The sequence below is a fragment of the Phalacrocorax carbo genome, chromosome 1, assembly GCF_963921805.1.
Source record: "Phalacrocorax carbo chromosome 1, bPhaCar2.1, whole genome shotgun sequence".
In the NCBI taxonomy this organism is placed as follows: Eukaryota; Metazoa; Chordata; class Aves; order Suliformes; family Phalacrocoracidae; genus Phalacrocorax; species Phalacrocorax carbo.
Window position 1 is genome coordinate 71771557 of NC_087513.1, and position 25491 is coordinate 71797047.

A 25491-nucleotide genomic window follows, 5' to 3' on the forward strand; every position below is an offset into this window, starting at 1 on the left:
GAAATCATGAAGACACTGTTATTGGTTTTAACAGCGCACAACCCAGGTCCCTTTCTGGCATGTTTGGTTAGTGCTCCATGCATTTCAGTGGGCTTCTGTCCATTTAGCGCAGTAGAGCAACTGGCTCTGTGCCCTTCTAAAGGAAGATCCAAGCTTTCCAAAAAGGCTATCATACGGTATGCGTTTCCACGCAGTCGCAGTCTTCATGAATAGTCCCTGAAAAGTGTAGGCTATTTTGCTCATGTTACGTAGTGTTTTGATCTGCTGCAGTTTCTCGTTCTCGATGCAAAGCTTTTGCCACAAGCTGCATTCCTATTTTAGTTGCATTTAGGCTGTTTTGCTGGCCATAAGCACCTCTTGCTGTCTTGCAGGACGAAACCAGTGAGATACTCAGTTAGTGTACTTACAGCTGACTATCTGAAGTTGGGTACATTGGAGGCTTATAAACCCAAGCTGCAGCTAAAGCAGGCAGATGGTTGGCTTGGGGCGTTCAACCCTGGCCCTGGAAAACCGAATATGTTCCAGTACCCTTTGGTGCCAGATGTCAAAACAGGCTGTCACCAAGAAGAAAGGTTTAAGAAAAATCTGAGGGTGCGGAATACAGAATAATACCTAACTCCCCAACCATAGTGCTGTGACTCTTAGTTAATTAGTGTTTTTACATTGCTTTGCAGTCCACATGTGAAATTCAATGTATTATTAAATTATAGCTTCCCTATTGATTTTGTCTGTCTTCTGTCTAGCATCTTCCTCGCTGTTTATATTTCTCATGCATTGTGCAAAGTGTAATGCAGAGCTTATTTTAAAATGTTGCTAATGAAAACATGCGCAAATGACAGAATATAGACCTGGTAGTTCTCCAACATGCTAGAAAAGACCATCTAGATAAAGAAAAGAACTGCAAACTTGCCTACTCTGAAGATCATCACACCTTCAGTAGGAATTCTGAACATTAGTTGCCTTAATTTTGTCTTTCAAAAAGAAGAAAGTGCCCACAGTTTTCTAGTGTTTATGTTGCCTGATAAAAGAGATTATAAACTGGTACAGTGAGTTTTTCTGCAGTAGGGGTCGGTGGCTGACTTCCACTCCAGTGTGCTGGGACACACAGGTGCAAGTCATATAGAAAAAGGCTACGAGTGTTCCAGGGCTCCTTGTTTGGTATTTGACAGCTTTTGCATTGACACCAGTGAGTGAAGAATCAATCCCTGGGAGGGAAATCTTGCTTCAGCTGAAGTCAGTGGAACTTTGTCCTGTATCTACAACAGACCAGCATTTGGTCTTTGCCTATAATGGAGTGCAAATAGAGCATGACAGTTCCTAAAAACGCAGGGCCAGAGCTCAAGTCCATCTGCCCAAGCTGGATAGACTGGAAGTAATTATTGTATGTGTATTTTATTATCATTTGAAGCTAAAATTACCTAGACTTCAAAGAGGTTATGATTTTGCACTGAATGTGGGAAACCTAAAATATAACAGTTGAGTGCAGCTAACAGCAACTGTCTTTTAATATGAAATATACGTGACAGAAGTTCCTTCCATGTTTATCAGATTCCCTACACTCTGTTACTTTTTCCTTTTCCTTCCTTCTATTTTTTTTCATTTTTTTCCATTAGTACTCAATTTATTACATGGCAAGAACAAATATTTTAGTAATAGCTGTGCCCATAGTGTCTGTTTCAGACTCCATTTTACATACTGAGTTAGAAATGCAGTTTCCTCTCCCATGTTTTTCATTATTTTCAGCTTGGTTAGATACTTATTCACAGTTGTTTTTTTTCTAAATGAAAATGCCAACTCCCACAGAGAAATTCCTTGACTGGATCTAAGCACTCACACTACAAAACTTAAGTAATGCAGAAAAAGGCACTGGTAGTAGTGGTAGGAGAGGAAAGGCATGGTGTTCAGCTGAATTCTAATGATGTAATTTAGCCTCTGAAAGCTGTTGCTCTTGCTATACCACTCAGGATGGCCCACTGCAATTCACAAAATTAACAGAGCCCTGCAAGTGAATTGTGCCCTCATGTTAAAACACAACTCCCCTCGCGTTATACTGAGTTTTACGATTTGGGATTCTACCTTTCCTGTTGCAACTTAAAGGAAAAAGGACCCACAACTTAAAAAAAAAAAACTGTGGTAAAATGGCTTTGTATGACGGCAGGAAGAACTGGTTTTTGCAGGCTTTTTGTTACCCTGGAAAGAACTCAGCATTTTCTGGTTCATGGAGTTTTCCTCCCCTATCCCTCCCTGTCCTTATTTGCATACAAGAAGAAATGAAATAAGGTACAGTCTGGCTAAGTGATTTGTCAAAGTTCATAAAGGAGAATAAAAAATGAAGAACTGCACCTCAGTCTTCTAAGTCCCAGCTTAGTGATTTCTTCATAAGATTTCTATTCTTCAAGAGTCTGATTCAGACCCTTCTCTAATTAGGATCTGATTAAAAATGTATTTTTGTAGTCTCTAAAGGGAAGAAATTGGAGATGGATTCATATTCGAAAATTCCAGGCCAAACATCAGAAACTCAGAAGTGTTGATACCCAGGCTGCCTGAAAAAATTATATTATGCCAGTCATGTGTACACACTGTTATTTTTAATTCATTTGAATTCCTTTCCTTAGGATAAATGGCAATTGCACTAGCTCTCTGTCTGTCAATAGTACATGGCACCACTGTAATTCTATCTGCTTAGCAGTTATTTTAGCCTCTGTTCACTCCAGAGGTTACACATTTGGTTTCTTCAGAAAAATAAAGCCGACGTGACTTATTCAGTATACCTTCCCCTCTGCTGCCTCCTCTGCTGAATAACAGAGTAAAGGCTGAGGAGAGGGAGCTTGATTTCTTGCTCTTACAACCCTGGCTGAAACAGCTCTGGTACACATGTGGAGAAGAGAGAGCAAGACCACAACAGAGAGTGCACAGGTGTCTGCTGAGGCTGAAAGGAAGACGTGGGAATCCTGCCTGCTAGTGAGGATGAACCATCCTGATACTCTCTTTTCTCTTTAGCCTCTTCTTGCTAATGCATAACCCTCACGTGTGATGGTAGTTCTTTCATTCTGATCATCCTTTCTCATTCCTTCCTCTTCTTAAATGATATGTTTCTATTTAAAGAATTAACCTCGACCATATTGTTTTGTCTCGTGTTATTATCTAACCCTGCGGTGGATTTAAGGCTGATGTGTCAGTGGCAGATCCCAATGTGCATGCAGGGGAGCGGGACTCTTTTGTCTGAGGTCTCAAGGTCAGTCACTTCTTTAACAGGGAGGCGGGCGGAACAGAGCCCAGCTCATGAAAGATCCCTGTGTTGTTGTAAGGTTAGCAGGATTGAGTTTTTATTTCTCCAAGTATAGTAAGTATGTAATACAGCTCTGGTCTAATTAAGTGAAGCCCTATTTGCATAAGTAAAACCAGGCAGTGTCTGGAGTGTCTTTGATGATGACCACATGGTGGTGAGAACCCGGGGTCTCAGACCAAGTGGTCCAAAATGGCTCATGTCCGCCCTGCTCAGGCTTAACACTGCAAAATAAGAAAGTCAGATAGATACCGAGGGGAAATTGTTGTGTTCACCATTACTGTGGTAAAAGCCATGCCTATTTTCTCTGCTGTCTCTGTGGGGCAGGTAAGCCACATTACTTACCCAACTTCAAGGACACACCTTTTTGGCGGTGAAAACAGCTGACTCAATGCCTCCAGCAGAAAGAAGGAACACGATATGCTTAGTCATTTCTTCCACATTATGAGACTGAACCTTCTTGCTTGGAAAGTGAAAAGTGTTTTTTTCAGTGGGAACAGAATCAAACTCTGTAAATGCATCTCAGTAGGAAAATCTATGAAAGCAATGGGTTGCATGAAAACCAACCTGGAACAGGAAAAATACAGAATGAGGAAGGGAGAATTTATATGTGATAGATATAGATGTTGTTTCTGTAACGGTTGTTTTGGAACTGGTCTGGAAACTTGCTCTTTTTTTTTATTATTATTTCTGCTGGGAACTGGGGGGGAAAAAATCCAATGTTTTTAACCATACAGAAGAATTGTGACAATACTGACTAGTGTCATCAGTCACTGCCAGAAATAACCTAACCCCAATTATTTGTTACTCAAGCATAAATGTCCCACTGAAATTCACATTGATGGCAATTAGAAAACAAAAAAATCTCGCTGTCAGTACATAAACAGGAAAGAAAATGAGCACTGTGTGTCAGACCAGTTTCTTCCATCACACTCCTTGTCCATGTTTTCTAATTTCATCCCTGATTTAAGCACTCAATAGGTTCTTTTTATATATTAGTTCATCTGTACTGCAATATTTTAGATGTACTTCTGCTGAGTTATTAATTAAAAAAATCAAACTATCTGGCCTTTCGTAGGTCCTCAGTCAACTGATCGTAAGCCTGGAGTACAATTAGTCATATCCTACGAGAGCACCCGTCTGACAATAATGTTGAAACACATGAGGAACATTGTGAGTATTTTTACCATAATTAGTAACTCATAACTTCATGCATTTGCAGAGTACTGTGAAAACATTAATCCTCAAACACCCTTTCTGGGATAACTAATTTTAACTCAAAATAACAATGATGCTGTTCTGTCATCATTTAACAGTTGCTTTCTCCGTTTGAGCTTTCTCAATATGGTTGCAGGTATGGGATGGACATGGAAAATGGGTTTCCTTAAGGGCTGTTATTGACCTTTTCCAGGCCATATAGAAAACCAATTTTGATGTCTGTTTTGGCCCTTTCAGCTGATGCATTTTGATACCAGTAGGACATAAGGCATCATGCAGCACATGACTTTTTGTAGGATGTCAGCCTGGCATTATCGATTGATTATCCATGCATTTCTTTGAAGTCTGGCATGACTGGTCTATGAGCAGGGAAGAGCTCAGCAGAGGGAGTAGTGGTGTATTTTAAGAAGCAATCTTGTTTGGTGGGATGATGCTCAGCTTTGTAACACGCTCTCTGTCACAAAGCTAAGTGGTAAATGCTGTGCATTCCTGGAGCCAGACTACGAGAGGGGGAAGCTGGCAGCGCTCCCACAGCACAAGACAGGTGAAATTGGCTGATGAGGATATCTTGAGAGATCTAGCTGGTGCCGTGTGTGATCCCTCAGCTGAAGTAGAGTGTCTGTTTCATAATGAGTTCAGCCACCTAGATGTGCTCTTGAATTCCCAATTGTTCAAGTCTCAAGTAATGGCTGTGGCAAAGAGATCCTTCACTATCTTTGTTCAGCACGGAGCTTAAAGCACTTATTAACAGTTGTGGGTTCTCACTGCATACACTGATGCCACCCCCATCCCGAACTGGATTGCAATTGCTTTCCCTAAATGGGGCCAAACCGGGGACCTTATGTGAGCACCAGCCAGTAATAAAATGAGGCAGAATGTGTAATTAGTTGTATGAGACACACGAGGTTTACGTAGCTCCAACTGTTCTCTTTTGGCCGCTCTGCTTCTGATTTGCAATTCAAGCATGTTTATTTTGGTCTTTAACATCCAATAAGTCTCTGTCTTGAGACACTTGTCTTTTGTTTCCTGTGTGCCACCTCAACAGGTGAGATCAGCCTCTGCTGACAGGTCCAGTTTACACAAACTTTAGCTTCAGGATATAGTTTAAGACCCTCTTTATTTTTTCTATTGTGCATTTTAAAGCTAAATTACTTTGACAAACTTCTGGTAAAGTTCTAGTCGGTGGAAGAGGCATATTTAAGTAATCGCCACGCTGATGATGTCACTGTGAGTTCAGGCAGGTGATGTGGAGATGCACACAAACAGAGCTACAGATGTTGGAAATAGTCTTTCTCATTGTTTCCATCGTATTTAGTGTATAGGCTCCTGACAATGTTCTTTAACTTAGAAAGTTCCAGCCATTTCATTAAATGAAAATAAATTACAGGGTAGTTAGATGTGTATAGCAAAAATAAAATCCAGGGTTCGGTTCACTTCGTTATGGAAAGGGACAATGCAACTTTAAGTTATTGTCTGGCTTTTGAAAATAGGTGACTTAAATCAGTTTGCAGAGTTTGCAGAGAAGTTGCAGGAGTCCAATTCAGTAAGACTAGCAATGATTCATGACCTGAAATAAGATCATTGTTTTAGCAGCCTCACTTAGGAAACTATGTTTTTAAACGCTGGGCTTCTGATTCCTTCCTTCCATCCGGCCATTGCCGCCTGATCTGTAATGTGAAATAGTAGTGCTTTGGGGTACTGTAATACTGGACTGCTGTCAGACTAGTTGCCTATAACAGAAAGGTTCTTTATCCCATTAATAATCTCCTCAGCTTTCCAGTCATATAGATCAATCTCTGACACACTTTCTTTTCTTTTTCTTTCCTTTGCTTTTTTTTCTCCTGTTGAGCTGAACAGGGATTTTAAAAGTATGCAAAGACCATATCTTATTCAAGACATGTTAAAGCTATTTCAGGTATATTCAGTCTTTTGCAGAGTCTCACTAATTATATTTTAGTGGTTCATCTGTGCAGAGATTACTTTGCTATCTTGTTTTATTTCATAATTTATAGTAAATAATTTTTGTGCTGCTCTTCCCGATTTAATTTATTTCTTTATAGAGATTTTATGATGTGTTCAGATGTGAAAATAATTGTAGTAGGCCAAATTAATCCCAAATGTAGCTTCAGAGAACTGACAGGAATTGCGATAGAGACTTTTGAGCCATGTAAATAAATTTTATTTACTATTTCTGTGGGTTTACTTCTAGGAGTTTTAATAGGAGATCTAGATTCTGCTGTGCACGTCCTATACTAATATACAACACACGAGGGAATCCCTAAGAAGGAGGTGTTTTATAGCGTCACATAGGTTTTTTAAAGGACAAAGTCAAAATAGTGCAATGCTATAGCTTTGCAGGTTTTTTTTCATGAAGCTAACCCCATCCTGTGGGATGTCATAGACGAAAAAACTCTAGAGCAGTTGCGAGAGCATTGGTCTGGTGCAGACCTGCCAGAGGACCATCTTATGTGGGTGCATGAGTGGATTCCACAGTGCAGGTACTTCTGATCTGATGCATCTGCATGTGCCAAATTTGCTTCAGATGTACAAGTCAGTCATCCCTAGATCTGCTTCAGAATGTCCTCTCATCAACATTTCAAAGCTGGTCCTGCTTGAAGAAAACTCTATCAAAAATGCTTTAAAACCAACAATGGAGAAGAACAGCCTTACAGATTTTGCAACTGGAAAGGACCATTAATCTAATCTAACCTTGTGTAAAGCACAAGTTATATTTTCTCACTGAGAAAATACTTGGCTCTAGACCACCAATGCAGACGGAGAAGCTGTTTCAACAGAGAGACGTAAGAGTGGTTGCAAATGTTTTTCTGCTGTTTAAGACTGTGGGTGCACAATGAAGACAAGTTCTGTTAAATAGATACTTATAAGATACTAACAATGTTTCAGTCTCAAGATTTTCCACAGCAATTCATAATTTTATTTGAATACTGGGATGCTGTAAGTCAGGTGATTCACATCAGACGCACTGCTTCTACTTATGATTTGAATGGCATCACTATGACTGCTGAGGGAAAAAACTTTAAATCCAATTTTCAAAGACACAAAAGCCATGATGCTAATAAAATGGAATTTTCCAAATATGCATAGTATATAATTCTACTTATACATACATATTATGTGTATTATACATATGTATACATATATTTCTATATACAATATACATATAATTTTAAGACTTTTGGGGTGTTACTTGCTCCACCCAAATGCAGAAAATGCAACACTGGGCACTTTATACATAGGCAGTATAGGCGATATTGCCTTAATAAAGTGAAGCTGGACTCGAAGGAAACTTTTGTGGAGGGATGAAAACTGGAGAGGTTGTATGGAGAGATCTCCGAGTCATGGAGGATGTGGCAGCAGGAGGGGATGAAACAGGGCAGGTTTATTCTACAAACACAATAGTGCAGTACCTGGCAAAGTGCACTAAGTGATTTTAGAAGGAAGATACAGGAGCCCTGGGGAAGGTTTGTTTTGGCATGTAAAAGGACCTGTTAGCTAAGACTAGAAACTGTCCAGTTGTGCCAGCACAATACCTGAAAAATAGGAGCAGGCAGGAATAGAAGCACAGGGGGAGTGCTAGGAAGAAAGCTGGAAAGCCTACCTTAAAAACGTAGGCTCCTAGATCTGCATAGACACTGTGGAGACAGATTTATGAAAATTGAAAGACACACAGGTTTTGAACTTGAAATGCTCAGGGCCTGTTCCAGACAGTGTCGGGCTGTATTAACCAACACAGAGAATGGGAGATATCAAGACCATACCAGACCTTACACAGAGCAAACTATGGGCTAGCTTAGTACTGCACAGCCAGAAACAGCAAGGCAAGCTCCTGCTGCACTGCTGGGCTTGCTTCTTTATTCAAAAAGACACCAGAGGCAAAAGAAATAGCCATTTCTGAAGTTCAGAAAAGGTTGGCTAATATATCTCTTTTCCTGCTTCACAGAGAACCAGAAGGGAACAGTGGTTCAGCATTGGCTCAGAAGGAAGTCTGCTTTGTCTGCCGACTTCATTGCCATGACTTCAGGCATGCCCTGTTTTTCTAGATAAGCAGCTAAACTTTCGATCCTCTCTGCTAAACATTTTTGCCCATTACTTCTTGTGGACAGATTAGCTCCTCAGGGGCAGTGGGGAGGAGAAACAAAGCCAACTTATCCTGAACCTCATGCCAATAAATGTAAAATGTTACTAGAATTCAGGAAAGTGTGTGTGGGTGATGAATTCAGAACCAATTTTACAGGGGAAAATTTGCTGGAAGAAAAATAAACTCCTACAGTACTTTCCAAAACTACTTCCAGCTTTCCTTTTATCAAAGCTTGAAGCTGTCATGTACCACTCTTGGTGATTAGTGATTCTGGGATAGCTGATATGTGGGTGATGAATTAGTAATCAGCTTTAGGCTTACACAGACATCCAGCCTCTTTCCATTTCATGTCCTACACCATCCGGGTAGAAATTTCTTCCAAAAATATTTGTGAGACGTGGTGGCTTAAATGCTTTGGGAAGAAAGGTGAGAACCAAGTTTTCCCTAAGTCACAGCGATGAAATCTATTTCGAAGCCTGCAGGTTCAGGGCTGTAGGGAAGTTCCCACGTACAGTACAGGTAGATGCTCCACTGCCTTTGCTGGGCTTTGGCTCTAGCTTGAGGTGGGTAAGGGGTGGGGATTTTTGTTCAGTCTTAGTTGGTTCCCATTGTTCCTCTCATGGGCCCACTAAATTTTATACTTTATGAATATCATTATATAGATTTACATGGAAAATATACTACCTGCCAGCAATGCAATGCCTGCCAATTAAATAAAAAGCCACATTATCCTTTCAGAATATTATGAATGTATCCTGCTTTCTTTACTGCAGCCCATGGATCAGCCAACAGGGATCGGGAAGAAGTTGCATAGGCAGGCCGAGCCTGGCCAGTCACCCAGGGATGGAAAACAAGCGGAAAAAATTATCTTTGAGCTGGAGTTATTCAGAAAGTATTGGTGACAGAATGAAATCAGCAGTTTGGCTGATGGAGGGAGGTAACACATTCAGACGGAGTCCTCTCTAGACTGGCACAGAAAAAGAAAATAAAAAGCCATTAGAAGAAAGCTCTTGTACTAAATCTAGCCTATAAAGAAGTTGGATTTTATCTTATATTCATAGAAAATGTTTTTACTTTAAAAATGAATGCAAATTAGTTAGACTATGTTCTCTTTTTGGACTGAAAATTAGCTGAACACTTATAAACAAAGGGTGCTACTACTCAGCAGTAGTTTAAATTGGGAAGAGATGAGGTCTGTTCTTGTGCACAGGGATTACTGTTGGATTCCAACATATTTGTTATAAAGGTATTTGACAAATATGTTGTACAGAAAGTTGTGTTATTATTTCTTGTTAAACCCTTTAATCTGTCACAGTCACAATACTGCCTCAGCTCTAAATTCTAACTGCTGATTTTTAAATAAGTAATTCCTTACATAGCTGATACGAGCTAAATTAGGAAAAAAAAACACCCAACAACAAAAAGTGAGCTCTGTTTAATAATATGAGTGATCCGGGAGATGAAGGTGAACATAAATTAAATTTGCCACTGGTTGCAAATGAAGAAAACATCAAAAATTATAGTGGAGACAGAGCAAGATCAAGAGAATAAAAGTAATTTCCAGAACCCTACAACCAGCTTGGACAAATGAGAAGTATTTCCTCAGGGAGGTATAGATCTATATTCCACAGTAATGTGAAGATAAAACAAGCAAATGGTGAGACAGGAGGTTGCTGTGAGAGATGCCAATGAGAAAGGCCAGATCCTGGTGTCATGGTGCAGAAAGAAAGTAGTTCATCTTTATAAGGCTTTGATAGTAAAATATTTCTCTCAGGATGTTTTGGGGTTTTTTTAGAACTAGAATACACGTTCAAAGAACAGTTAGTAGTGTTTCTTGGGAGTGATTGATTCTTCAGGAGTGATTTATCGTTATTAAAACCTGACTTAGTTAAGAACAGACTAACAAGGACACAAGTTAATTGTGCAAATATTTAAGGGAGAAGACAGCAAGGTTCAAGAGGACTTATTTAGGATATTGAGCAAGAGTGTAAGTAGAAGTAATGAGAGGTAATTAAGAAGCAGAAATTCCATGCATCATTTAATGAAATGCTTTCTTACAAAGGAAGATGGCAGGCTGTAGAATAGTCTAAAGAGAAGTAGAGGGAGCTCTGTACAGTTTCAGAAATTAAAAATAGACTGGATCAGGCATATACAGATTCTTTTAACTAGTTAAGAAATTGAGAAGAAAAATAGTGCAGGGAGAAGACACAGATAACAGTGTCACTATTTCTTTATGCATTTTTATATTCACTTACTATCTGTACCTAGGCAAGGAGAGAAAAGAATATGTATGTGACAAAAAAAAAATAGAAAGAGAACAACAGCTTTTGCTTGTGTTTGTTTTCTCCAAGGCTAATTTTCTCTGATGCCCTCTAACAGGCAGCAATGGTGTTAATCTTGAGTGATTTCAAAAGGAAAGTGAAATGAGGATGTTGTCTTAAGTATTTGTTAACCCCTGTGCTTTATTAAAGAGAGAAGAAAATCTGGGATCTATGTTTCTAAGGGTCCAAACTAGATCAGTCTTATCTCAGCCAGTGTCATAGACTCTGTGGCTAATTATCCATCTGAAAATTAAATGTTCCAAACACAACAGTCATACAGGACTGAAAGCAATGGAATTTATCATCTTTACAGGCTTGGTGGTAATTCTGGAATAAAAGCTTCAGAGATCTGTTTATGACGTCTCCTCTCTGCGTTTATGCCCTGCACCAACATTGCTTATCCATAGAATAATATAATTTGAAAGCATGTCTGAACCTTGATTTCTTTCATCTATGCAAAAAAGCAGAGTTTAAATGACTTAAAGATAGGAATACAGCATGTGGTTCAGGAATCTAGAACATGTCACCTCCTTCTCTTTCAGAGAAAATACTTCTATGCGAGCCTTGCTCAAATCTTTTACTGGAAGTTGTACATGTAATACATTCGCACTTCTGGTTATACAGTCACCTCCTTTCATATTATTTTTGCAGCTTTGGTGACATTTTTATACTCACATGGTGCTATGTGGAGCACCCAGTAATCTAGTCCCGAGCACTGGTGAAGTATTTAGAGCAGTGTCAGAGCTCAGGAGTGAGACCGAGGGACGCAAGCCATTCTAAGACATCTTTTTCTTTTTTGTTAATTCAGAAACAACAAACACACACAAAGCTGTATCATTACTTGCTGGAGCTAAATTCTAGCCCTTCTTGTCTGCTGCTGCCGACGGTCAGTAAAAGGCATGAGCCTGTTCTACCTGACAGTTATAGTCACGTAGTTGTACAGACTCTTCCCCATTTCATTTGGGATTGTGTCTATCCTAATATACAACTCTTGCTGGATCACCAAGACAATAAATTACTCTTTTTAAACAGGGTGTCAGAGCTACAGTTCCTTTCCTCCTTTTTTCTGAAAGTGTTCAATTCTGGATTCAGAGCTCTGTAGGAGTAAAGGCTTGAAAGGGAAACCCTTATGACCTTCTGGGTATCACAGGCCAGCTTTCATGTTATTTACTTCATTGTAAGCAGAATTAGATGGGCTTTTCTCTCAAATGACTGAAGCAGATCAGAAGCATTTTACATAGTTCTTAGGAAGCCCCAAATCTTCTGGGATCCAGCCTGTTTCCCAGAACTGCCTTTCTCCTTACAAGAAAAAAAACCTGGTTTTATTAAATATTTAACAAATAATACTTGTTCATTTAAAAAAAATGCCACTGTCTGTGTGTCTTGGTCTAATTGGAATGGAATTCAGTTTGCAGCTAAGATACATACATACATAGTGTGATGGAATTTAGTGGCCCGATCATGGCTGTTTTGAGTCCCACAAAGTATCTGCCTTGACCTCCAGTGACCACTCCAGAATGCTGCCAGTTTCCCATAAAGCCTGTCATATTTCCAATTCCTTATACATCTTTTGTCATCTGAGGTGACATGAGGCAGCAGTATTTTAGAAACTGGATCTTAGTTTAGATGCCTAAGCTCCCATTTTGATCAGTGGAGACTTAAGTCCCAGTTCATTTTCCTAAACTTATAGGAGATGACCAGATATGTCCCATCTGGCCTCCAGCTGCCACTGCAGAAGAGGAGGGCCTAATACAAGGCTTGTGGCATTTCTGAGGGTTTATGCAGATAGCTTAAGCATCTTACATGTCTCAGATGGTGCCAGACAACAATGTGTGGGCAATTTAACCAAGCCAAGCTAGGAGATGTCCACATTATGGTAAGCTGAATCTCCTTCTGGCTTCCCTCCTTGACAGCATTACAGACATCTGCTTAGACTTTACTGGGAACTTACATACCTACCTCACATATACACCGGGATAAGTCAACACCTTGACGTTTTTGCCCAGAACTGTTGTGTTTGTTGCAGTGTGTTAGCTGTGAAGCTTCCCTCCTGTCTCCGTGACTGAGGGTTAGTTTTTCCCATCTGACAGCCAGGAGACCTTGAAGAGTGTTGGCTGGCTCAGTTTTTAGAGATTTTGTGATTCGGAACAGCCCTAGACCCTATTTTTGCCAGCATAGTTTTCCCCATTAGGAATGCAGTATACCGTCTTTTATTAACAGCTAGGCTGCACAAGTCCTTGCTCCTCTACTACAAAGCCAAACCAATAAACCTGCACCTTTCTTTTCGCCAAAATGTCGTATTTCATTTGGAGACAAAGGGCTGGAATAAACTACAGCGACAAAAGCACTGCTTTCATTAATTATAAACACCCACTGTTTGCCCATTTGGTACACTGACAAGCTACGTGCAGAACAGGGAGGTTGGTGAGGATGTTGAAGGGATTCGACTGCACAAAGTGCACAACCTATTTCGGGAGATTCAAGTCAATAACATAAATGGAGCAACTCTGCATTTTTATCATAATAAATAACAAAGCCATGCAGAGGCTTGCTCCACTGATACCACTGACACCACCGACACTACCAGATTTCTGAAAGGTAGAAAATGCTGGCCCTAAAATTGCTTTCCAGAACTTCCATGAAACAAAATTTATCTTGCTCTGAAAAACATATCTTTTTATTTCCCTGAATTAAATTCAGATAAACTTAATTTCTTTTTTTGTTGCTTTGCTGGTGACCTCCTTGCTACAGACCTCTGACACTGTGTCTTCTCTGTTTATGTACATACCTGGATGCATGCACGAGATAGGAAAGAAGATAGGAATAGGAATTAAGTTGCTCACAGAGGGGGAAAAATTGGGATCAGAAAATATAATAAAATAAAACTTCTCTTGCAGAGAAGCAGTTAAACGTTTTCAAATTTTAGGTGAAAAAAGCAGTTAGTTAGAAAAAAAATCCTATTTGTGCAGTCACTTTTGTCCGTTTGCTTTTCTATTTTGTCTTGCCAATAGCAGACAGTGCAGGATGCGCCATAGTGATATAGTGGATTATCTTATTTTGTTATTTTTGCTTAATTACTGCAAATGTGATTTTTATTTTTAATTTTCTTTGAAGTAATTTGAAAATATTTTGTGGCAGGAAAGCTAACAGCTTAGTAGCAGAGTGTAATAGAAGTGTTCAGTGCTTTAGGGTCTGCAGAGCTCAAAGGAAAACGAGGAAGGGTCTTCCATTCTATGTTAGGATTTATGAAGTAACAATGCAAACACCCGTTCACACAGCAATCACACTTGTCCTGGATGTTTATATATCTTATTAATCTGTTTCTGAAGGAACCTCTTGCTTGGTAATATCATTGTCTTAGCGCTGATTATTTTCTCAGCTCTTTAAATATAGAAATAGCCAGAGGATGTTATCTTTTTCTAAGGCAGAGGCTGAATTTGTTAATTAAGCTGCAGCTTACAAAGACAGGGTTTAGCCTTTTTGTGCTAAGTTACACAGGGACTCAGGGAAAGTGAAAGACACTGTAGCAGCAGTGATGGCTTTTCCACATTTCTTACTAGTTTTAATTTAGTCAAGAGGCAGCTAGTAATTTTTACAGGTTACTTGGGTGCAAGGCTGATTTCTTCTGTGGAATTTTTTCTAATCCTCCTTTATTGGATAATAATCAAACCTGCCTCGTGTCTACACTTAATATATAAACATTTTGCTTTGTAGCTGTGAAGGTTTTTTCTAACCACTTGCTATAGTGATATGTTAGTTAAAGATGTAAGGATATCTCAATATTAAACGTTAAGGAATATTTTGTAGTCCTGTCCTCAATATGTAGTAGGTAAAGTCTTGTGGCAGGGCATGTAAGAAAAAATACACAAGAGGAAGGTAAAGGATAGGAAAACTGAGAGCTACAGGACAAAGTGAATTTATTATTTTTTTTAATTTGGGGGCAGTAGCTGTAATGAGAGCCTTGCTAAAGCCTGGGTTTTGTTTTTTTCATTGAAGAAGGGGAAGAAAGCAACTGAGATTTGAAAATGTCCAGGAAATTAATTTTGGGGAAGAAAGGAAGTTATTTATAGAGGAGGAAAGGCAGTATTAGTTAATGCAACTTACCTTTGATCATTTTTTTTGTCAAGATGGTTGAAAATGAAAAATGGGAAAAAGAGAACAGCAGCTGGAACTATCAAATATTCGGGAGCCATCAATCTGTTTCACCCTAGGACAAAAGGTGGAAAAATATCTGCATGTCTAACACTAGGAGAAACAGATGACATGATTTAAATTTGAGGCAATAGTCACATAAAAGGAAAATTTGATGTCACTTAGGAAGAGGTGAGTTTTAAAAAGCTTTACAAGAAATTACGCCTAAAGTGCATTTTTTAAGAATTATAAAACTTTCCTTAAAATTCTTATGGGTAAGGCCCAATATGCATATTGGCTGCTAAACTGAATAGTTTAATATATTGCAGATTCTGAAGTAGTTAGGCCGTTCGTGATGCTAACAACAAATCCATCCTTATGGAGAGTTGTGGATGGTTAGCAATGATCAAGGGAGAAAAGTCATTAGGATAATGTAATCCTTGTGGAAAAATTAATTTAATTTCATCCATTATTTCCCAGCTACAGCTAGTATATTTAAAATTAAATTACACAGGACATGACATAACCTATCTGCATGGGTTTCTGTAAGTAAATATCAATACTTTTTTGGCTTTGGAAAGTAAAATTGGAGTGAAAAATGGAACACAGCCATAACAGATTCATGTCTGTATTAGTTTTTCAGTATTGAATTACAGATGTAGAGAGAAGTAGATCCAGAGTATTATTTCCTCTCCGTCACTCCTCCTCATTCTTAAATATTTTCATCACCTTCTGCCTGACTTTAAAAGGAAATAACCGCTGTTTTAAACATATATACAGGCAGTTGTAACTGAGTTCCTTAAAAACATCAGTCATTATCAAGGTTAAGTACGTAGGTCATTCTCTGAGAAATATTGTGCAGTCGTGGCTTGTTTGTATTTGAAGAAAGCACACGGAGTCATTTTCTAAATTCAGCTAACACTGTTTTTATTGGCAGATCAAAATCACTGGGGTTTTTTTGGCTATAGGCATAGCAAGGAGAGCTATGGCATTTCTATTGGGAACTTGGTTTTATACCTTTCCAGCCTTACGGACTTTTGTAGCTTGAACTTACATACAAGTATACACAATCAAAGATTTCAGACAGTAATTTAAATTGGAAGTAACTTCTTGCAAGGGAAGTAAACGTCCTTTATTTTTTGATTAATTAAATTACTACAGAATTAAACATAGAAAAAAGTCTAAAACTTTGGGTTTTTTCTATTTGCTTGATCTCAGGTACATTCAAGCTTTAAACATTTTGGACAGTAGTTAAAGTGCAAAATGACATTCCCAAGGTACCCTTTGATTTTCCTTCTGGCCTGGACTATGGACAGAAGTCATTGATTTTTGATCCATTAATAATAAGAAAAAGGGCGTTTCCTGGTTTTCAGAATTACTCATAAATATGCTAGAAACGTTACTCTGCATTCATAAAGGACCCAACAGAGCAGATATTCTTTGGTGCAGATGAGACTGGCATTTAGGTCAGATGTTCTTTATGTTCACCTAAGTTTATAAATGTGTCAATGCAGTCTGAGTTGAAAGCCTGAGAAAGGACTAGTTTGCCCAAAAGCTTGGGATATTTGCAGGCCACATCAGTTGTCTTAATAAAACAGTTTACTTCAAATTTCACCTACTTAGGATTTAAAAGATATTTCTGCCATGTTAATTCCACTCTTCTTTTCGTACTGTGATTGTCAAACTGCCAAGATCCTTCTTTGTGCGTAGTAGGGAGGGTTTAGAAAAGTCCAGCCCCTTCTGTGGCCATTGCAGGTCTTGTCTCAAGAAATGCTTCAGAGAAGCAGGCTCTTCACAAGAAAAGATTCAGCTATTGCCCAATCAAAAGTGGATCCAGCACAAACTCATCATACGAGCTACCCAGACTCTGCTCCTGTAAAGCCGTGGCTGATTTATGCCTGCTGCTCCTCAGTAGTTTTGAATGATGAGCTTGTAGCGGGACAGAGGCGTTTTAACATTTGGAGGCCCTCATTAGATGTTTTGTGTCATATTGAGAGGCAGGGAAGGGCAGCTGAGAAGTGGAAGGTGTGATCTGGCTTTTGAAGAGAGCTCAGCTGAAGCTTTTTGATTGCTTGGTGGCATAACAGTGACACTGCAGATGGAAAATAAGGACAGTTGTGGAATTTGGAGTGTCCTGTTTGCCTTTCCACAGTAAAGGGAGATGAAGTGGGAAAATATTATCTGTAAAGCAGGGGGGAAAGAAACCAATACCCGACAACCAGAACTAAGCTCTCTAGTTGGAATTCAGGTGGCTGCAGTTTAAATTACCTCTAACAGTCTGGCTGCTGATTGCTACTATTCATGAAAAGTGGCTTTGTTTTAGTTCTGAAAGATCCCAGAGCAACTGCTCTGCCCTGAGTGTTCTTCTCTGAATTGCTAAAATATTCTTTTTTTTAATTTTCTCTCTTGACCCTCTCATCCCACTCACCTCTTTCAACATATATCTAGCTACATACAAAGGGATACCGAGGAAGTAGTTTTCTGTCTGTGTCTCATATGGCCAAAGGCCTACTGCAAAGTGCCTTCCTTAGATTTTGGGAGGAGTCAGCTCTTGGAGGAGGGTTAGTTGGCTGAAGGCTAGATAATGTGCCAGCGTTGCTAGCAGGGTACAAGGAGCAGCTCAAAGGCATAGTGACAATTTTTGTCTGACTTTTTCTCGATTCACTGCATGCGCTTCTGGATTCCCTGGTCCTGACACGGCAATCAGCTTGGATTCTTTCCCTGGCAGGTGAATGTCAGACTGAGCGTGTTTCAAATGCAAACGATGCTGCCCTGATCTGTGCCTTTGCTGCCCTGAGGTGTGCAGTGGGGAACAGCACTTGTTACTGCTTGTGATTCAAAGGGGAGCAGAACCCCACAGATGCAGCTGTCCTCTCTGTTACCTTTGCAGCCCATTAGCTGCCATCTGGGCTCCTCAGCCCAGTGCCCTTTGCAGCCACTGCTGGCCTCCACTTTTAAAATTAGCTGTGACATGGTCCCCAGTTAGGTAATACACTGCTGGGATGATTTATAAAGCCTGACATTTTACAGGACTCTCCCTGTACTGTATTTCCATGTTTGAGATAGTGAAGATTGTTGTGCTGGCCTCAGCAGTTGAGCTGATATGGTTGGTTTTTTTAACCATACTCCCTTTTTTGTCTGAAACAACTAAAATCTCTTGGCCTTCAAGTTACAGTCATGCTTTTCTATTCATTGAGAAGAACTTGATTACAGTTAGGATCCTGGTTGCTTGGACTGGTAGTTAAGGCTACATTTCTTTCTCCTTCTTGATTTTTAAGATATGTGTAATTTTACTGTTATCTGTAATCCTTGATTGAAGTTCTAGTATAGTCCTAGATCAATAGAGACAGGCTTTCAAACAGACAGTGCAAATTATAAATCCTACATTAACAACATGGTATTCTGTCCTAGGAAAATACCCATTAGTTTCACTGCCACTTAATAGCATTCTTATTTTGGCTGTTGAGTCCCATCTATCTGAATCCCGTGTATATTTTAAAGCAGATATACTTTGGGGAGCTTAGCAATAGTAACATTAAGTGTTCACATAGTGCTGACAATACATAATGATTTGAGTAGTGCATCCTTTGATGCTGTATAGTGTTAATGATAGCAATCATAAGCTTTGCAGTTGACCACATCATTTGCCTTGAAGGATCATTTCAGATAACAAAAACTAGAGATTTGTTGTGAAAGAACTGGTTGCTCACACACACAGCACTGTTTTCCTTCCCAATAGAGCAGTTATTTATTGCTAGGCCACCAGCGGTTTCTCCTATCACAAGGATGTGTTGTTGATAATGCCTGTAGAAAGGCCCATATTTCTAGACACATACTGTGAATAATCAAAATCTGAGAAATTACTTTACTCTAGCTAGGTAAAATTACAATGGGAAATATAAATGCAACTGCCTGTGTAATGCTCTGGCTTCATCGGTTCCAGACATTCTGAGATCTTTTCTTTTTGCCTGCATTTTCATTTCCATCCTGTCACAAGGTAAACTTGCTGCCTAAAATGCTGATAATACGATTAAATTACTGATATTCTGATATGCCCCATTTTGTGCTTTCTGATTGTATACTGTGTTACCAACACAAAGGTTTCTGTTTAATGATAAGCTAAGCACTAAGTGACATATGCTGGCAAGATACCTATTCCATAGTTTTTCTTGATTATGTTTCTCGTGTGTTCTTTTAAAGCGTCTCATACCACCGATGTGTTTTCTAAGTAACTGTGATGTAGCTTTAGGATTAACCTTACAGCTGTTGAGAAGTAAACAGAAAACTCTCCACCCACCAGCATTAGCTTATGACTGAGCCTGGTTAATAGATTGGCTGTGATCTCAGGTAGCTACCATAAAGTGGAATATCTGGAATATCGTTAAATAATCTGAACTGGAAAATTAAAGAGAGTTTGCAGCTGTGTGATGGGAGAGATCGGAAAGACTGTTATTTTAAGAATCTTCTCCTGCCCATATTGCTGCAGGAAATGGTCCTGGCTCTTCTATAGAAATATGCTTTATGGAACAGCCTTAGAAACAAGCAAGTCTCCCCAGCACCAGCACTGTTACTTAGGGGTTAAAATCAATAGGAGCTTAGTGGCGAGAATCCAGTTTCTATGCATTGCTCTGGAAAATGGAAGGACTAGATGCTGTATCGGATTAAGCTGAGTTAAAGTAGATTGAGGCTTAAAGTTTTTTTCCATCAGAACGTAAAATATTAAAGATAGGCAATTTTACCTTGTTCTGGTATTATTTCATTTCTATTTTACTGATTCAATATTAAGCTGAATTCTAAGAATTCCTGTTGTTTACTGCACTAGCACTCCAATTTAGCCAAGAGAATACAGAGAATGTAACATGTTTCTGTGTCTGCTAAAAGTTCAGATTTCATTTGGTACTTTTTGTTTGCTTTCATTGCTAGAACATGGGCATTCATATTTATGACCATTTTGTTTTTCAGTGCCTCCCAGATGGCTCTGCCCCAAGTGCACATGCTGAATTTTATCTTCTGCCATACCCTTATGAGGTCAGTCGAAGGAAAACACGAACAGCTCCAAAGAGCTTTGACCCTACTTACAATGAAATTGTGAGTACCATTCACTTTCTTCCACCATTTCTTACTTGTTTGATTTTCTTTGCCCATTCTTGAAACAAAATAACAGTACATCCTTTAGAGCTGTTACCGTGAGTATGATCAAAAAGAAGGAGCATATCGTAAGCGGAACAACAAATGGGGGCAATCTTCTGCTTTGCATCTTTCTCAGAAGTAAAACAATCTCTTCATATCTCTTTCTTCAGGAAAGCAGCTGGATTATTCACACTGCTCTATCTTACACCATAACCACAGTTACACGTTAGCCAAATGAAACCAACCATCACTGCACCAAAATCTAGGCTCTTTTGAATGCAGATTTGTACAATATCATCAAAAGCACTAATTGAATGGCTGCTGTTATTCAAATCCACACTTGAAAGTAGACAACAAAATTGGTTGTCACTGTCCTAAATGATAACACAGTAATAAATAGCCCAGGTTTTTTTACGTCAAAATGCTAGCAGTTCACAGCCACGCATAATTATTTCACACGCCAGTGAAGTGCTCGTGCCTCTGGGGTGAAAAGAAACATTTGTATGGAGAAACATTTACGACAGAATGGGAAGTGGCATAAACTATATTGTTTTGTGAGGGCAGATGGGATTCAAACAGTAGGTGGGATTTGAGATTATAATTATTACATATAACAAATCTCCTAAAGATCTCAAAGCAATTTAGAAATGCACTTTGAGCAGGCTTTATAGTAGAAGGCATGGAAAATATTACCACTCCACTCTGTTTCATAGATAAGATATGATAAAGCTTGAGTTAGTCAGCTGAGACTAAGTGTCCTTATCTCCTGTCCTGGAGTTTTAATATTTTTATTTTCCCACATCTATTTGATTACAAAAGTTACCTACTTACGCTGATGACTTCCAGCACCTCTGTAAGTAGGCTCCTTGAGTAGTATCACTGCTAACAGCTGAGACAAATTTCCCTCCCTGCGGTTCTGCAGTGGAACAACAGGGAGCTGGGCTATATTTTTTGTTATGTTCTTTCCCTTTTTTTGCAGCCAAAGAGACAGTGGAATGAGTCTAACTGACCTGTCTAAAGAAATTCCTTTACATTTGAAAGATATTTAAAGCAAAGAAATAGAATATGATTGTATAATAACACTCATTGCAAAATATCCAAAATGGACTACAGGCAAGGACCAGCCAGCCACACTGGAAGACAGTTACCTTTCTAGTCATTATTGAATCAAGGTGAAGGCAAGAAAATCCAAAATCCTGCCTGCAGTCAGACAGTAGGCACTGGGAGGAGATCTAATTTTGGTTAAGGAGCATTCCACTGCTGTTAAGAGAAATTCCATGAAAACTTTAATATCCCTTACTCAAAACTTGCAGCCTTCTTCACAGATGCTCAGTCTTTTTCACCAGGAACTGCTAATCACAGTGGGGACATATGGTTCCATTGAACTTGGACATTTCAAACCCAGTGCTTGTGCTGTTAGCAGCTCTGTTCTTCCATATGTGATACCATTCTGTATGCATTTTCTATCCAAGGCTGGTAGACTGAGGCAGAAGCCGCCCCAGGGAAGAGAAACTACTAAAAATATAAGTCAGCTGTCTTTTAAGTTAGTTACTGTCCAAAACGCTGTGTACAGAAATGTACTAGCCTTTTTTATGAGTTCATAAGTTTTTATTAAAGCCAAATTGCTGGAAGGAAGCTGTATATTAATTTCTCTCTGTGTTCAAGATTGAGAAAATTCTGAAATATGCTTCTCTTGGGTGTTTTTGGTTTTCGTTTTATACTTTTATTGCTTATGACTGCCTACAGCAAATTATCAGCCTCGCAAAAGTGCTTTTTATTTTTGATTTTTACTCATGTGTGTGAGAGTAAAGATGTGAAAGTCCAGGAGGGCTGACAATAGAATGAACTATGCCAAATATTTTGGGGTTGCTTTTAACAAGCACTCCTTTTTTCTCTTGTTCCTTTATTTGGATTTTGGAGTTTGTTGCACTCACACTGGTATAACCTTGTATTAAAAAATGATGGTCAAGAAGAGGAGAAAGAACACAGAAAAATGGAATGCAGTGTAAAGAGAAGAAGAATAACATACCTGCTTATAGACCACTGTTAGGAATAAATAAGACTTAACTTGGGAGGTTCCAGAATAGTTTAGTGACAAGAAAGTAAAAAAAAATTAAATCTGAATTATTTAAGTTTAAAGTCTTGCCAAGAAAAGTCACAATGACCAGAATTGACTGCAGGGGGGGTCTTGCTCATATGTGTAGCCTTTGCCCTGAGACATGCTTCAAGGTCTCAGATGTCCTCGGTTTATCTCTTGAGTGCCTGTGTGTATGCACGATATGAGCAAACCTCCAGGACAAAGCAGAGTGTACATTGGCACGATGAAGCCAGAACGAGAGGCAACTCTCTCCATCCTGCCCTTTGGGTGCAGTCAAATGTGAGCAAATATACCTGGGCCACATCAGTCTGTTAGTGTTGTTGCAGTTGCCTTTGGAGCAGAGGGGACACCGGCCTGCAACAACCAGAACAGCGCAAGCAAGCCTGATAGAGGGGGAGGAGGGGAGCTGCACCAGGAGCCACGGACGCTCCCTCCGGCACCGTGCGTCAAAGCTAATTTGGATAATTAAGAACAAATCTAGGAACCGTGCCATGGCTACCTAAGGAGAAGCAACTGTCTCGCATTTGCGATTGAAATGTCATTAGACTCCTGTAGGTCAACAGTGCTTCTCTTTTTGGAGCCAGGAATACTTGAATTCCAGCCCTGACTGTCCCACTGATTTGCTGCATGGCCACGTATAACTCACCTCCATTTGATGTAGCTGTATAAGCGGGAGGCAAATATTCTACATATATTCTACATACTACACAATCATTTCAGGATTTAACTGTTCTGATTATGAAATTCTGGCAGGTGGCATTTGTTTCATCCACATACTAATTCAGCTTTCTCCAGACCTTTCTTCTGTCCCTACATTCTGATGATATATACCTTGCTCCAGCTGAATTTGCAGTACCATTTTAGAAACAGTTTCTTGGGATCATTTGAAAACCACCCAGCCTGCACCGTAAGGTCTGTCATTGCTCAAAGCTTAAAGCCTTCTTTTGTCCAAAGATTGAAAGTTGTTCATTACCCCAGTTCACACCTGTTGTGATCCACCGTACTGAAGATTCTTAGCTCTTACAGCTAACATGTACACTTTTTGGTGATTTGAAGCAACAGCTGAAGATGGAAGCTTTAATAAATTGGCAAAGAAACAAGGCACCTTTCTACAGTGAGATTAGGATCACTTCCGTAATCAAATCATAGATTTATTCTAAAGTATATTATCGCTTACTGTACTTGTCCCTGCTTTTTGTATATTCTTCATCATTTCACTTTGATTTTGGTGGGGAGATGCTGAGAAGCTATTCACATACATACTTGGTGAAATAGGCACAGTAAACATCAAAACCAAAAGGCACCAGATGCAACTTTCATGACAGCTGTTCTAAACTATGATTTCCAAAGGTTTCTGAAAGGAAAAGGAAATGTTTCCCCCTGGTAAGACCTTTCTAGTAAAAGCTAGTTAAAAAGAGTGAGTGGGACAGTTTTTCTTTCCTGTGGCGGGAGCCATTCATCCCCCCAGCACCAACTAGCCCCCTCCACCAGAGAGCTTGGTGCCCTGTCTGTTGGTGCTTGCTGCCAGAGTAGCCTGACGCCGTGACTCTTTGGTGCTCGCTGCGGCATCCCTGCAGTCTGCAGAGCAGACAAAAATCCCTCTGTGGTTCCACCGGGGCAGCCAAGGCCAGATAGGGTGTCTGGGAGCACCAACAGTTTCGAGCCTCCTGGGCCCACCCATGAAGTTCAGAACCACGTTTCTGTTGCCACTCATCGTGAGGAACGTTGCTGGGGCTGAGCCTTTATAAATTCTATCCCTGTCTGCAGGACATCTTCCATGATTATTTCTGCCTCATTATTGGAGGTACAGAGAAGACTCAGCAATCCAGCCCACAGAGGTTCAAGCTAGAGGGGGCTTAGTCTGACTTTTCTTTTCCTCAGCAGTCCCATGCGTATAGACTGCATTCAGACTGCACAGTAAATCCAACAAGGCGGCATGGAAAACTCCTTTTAGGCAGTTTCGCTTTCCCGTTCTTCTGAAGTGACAGTATGTCACTGCATTTGCTTTTTAAACTGCACAGAGAGATTAAAATTTAAAGCATTTTCCATTGCAACTAAAATAGCAAAAACATTTCCAGCCATACAAATTTTAGATTAAATGTACTTCTCTTAACAAAGCTTACCTTTCAGGCCTGAAACTAGCTGAGAGCATTCTTTCACATTTTATCAACCCACATGCAGTTCACTCAGCAGTTTTTGATTAATGCAGAGACTGAAACATAGGAATCTGTTCTGAATGCAGCTCATTCTTGTTAGCCTATCACTCCAGACTGTTTTCTTTAAATTCAGAAAATACACCATTAACATTTCGTAATTAACCTCAGTGTGGTCTCGTAGTACTAAGGTAATTTCAAGGATATTTTAAAAACTATAGGCCTGAGTAATTTTCTAAAGAGATGCTAAGCAAGCTGTCTCATTTAGTTTGAGAAGTATTAACAGCACTTTTTAAGTAACAGAAACATCCAAATTTACTAAGTTCCACTTGCTAAATTGAGTCCAATCTCAGAGAAGTTCCATATCTACAACTTCTGCAGAGTGGGCTGTCATGTTTAATATTTAATGAGTCCATTAAAAAATGCAGGTATTTTTATAATGGGCACATCTGGATAACATTAGCATCCAGAATCATGCATAAAGTTATTTGTATTGTAATAGTAAAATTCATACAAACCATTTTTGATGGAAAATTATCATCTCTTCTATGATGTGGGTTTTTTGGATGTAGAACAGTTATGATGTTTTATGGAAGTCTTGGTTAGAAGAAAATTTGGATCAAGCTTTGGCTTGATCTTTTAAAATTTTGGTATGCAGCACAAGATTTAATCACAAGTACAGTACAGCAAACACATTCTGAGGAACTGTGGATTGATATGATACACCTTTATGAGACATATCAATAAAACATAAGGTTGCTTTAGGGCACTACTAAGTAACATGTAACAAATACAATTTATATAGATGAAAAAAAATTGACATCAAAACTGTTTTCCTGGATTTTTCTGATTTTTGCAGAAAAGCAATACCATTTATCAAAGCATCGGCTATGGAAATATATTTTTAAATTATAACAATGCACATTTTTACAGAATAAACTATCTTATGTTTTCATGCCGCTGTCCATGATGAGAACCCTCCACCTGAATCTCTCCTCCAGAAAATCAATTGTATTTTCATTTCCTGATGACCTTCATGGAGGATCTGATATATC

At 39.3% G+C, this 25491-nt stretch overlaps 1 protein-coding gene across 2 annotated transcripts in view; it reads left to right on the top strand.

Moving 5' to 3' along the window:
* Window positions 1–25491, top strand: part of PIK3C2G (phosphatidylinositol-4-phosphate 3-kinase catalytic subunit type 2 gamma) — a 210664-nt gene that overhangs the window by 183894 nt on the left and 1279 nt on the right. For both annotated transcript variants that reach the window (XM_064459408.1, XM_064459416.1), the window contains 2 exons: window positions 4365–4459; window positions 20018–20143. In XM_064459408.1, coding sequence (XP_064315478.1) covers window positions 4365–4459; window positions 20018–20143 — 221 coding nt within the window. The remainder of the gene's footprint in view (window positions 1–4364; window positions 4460–20017; window positions 20144–25491) is intronic.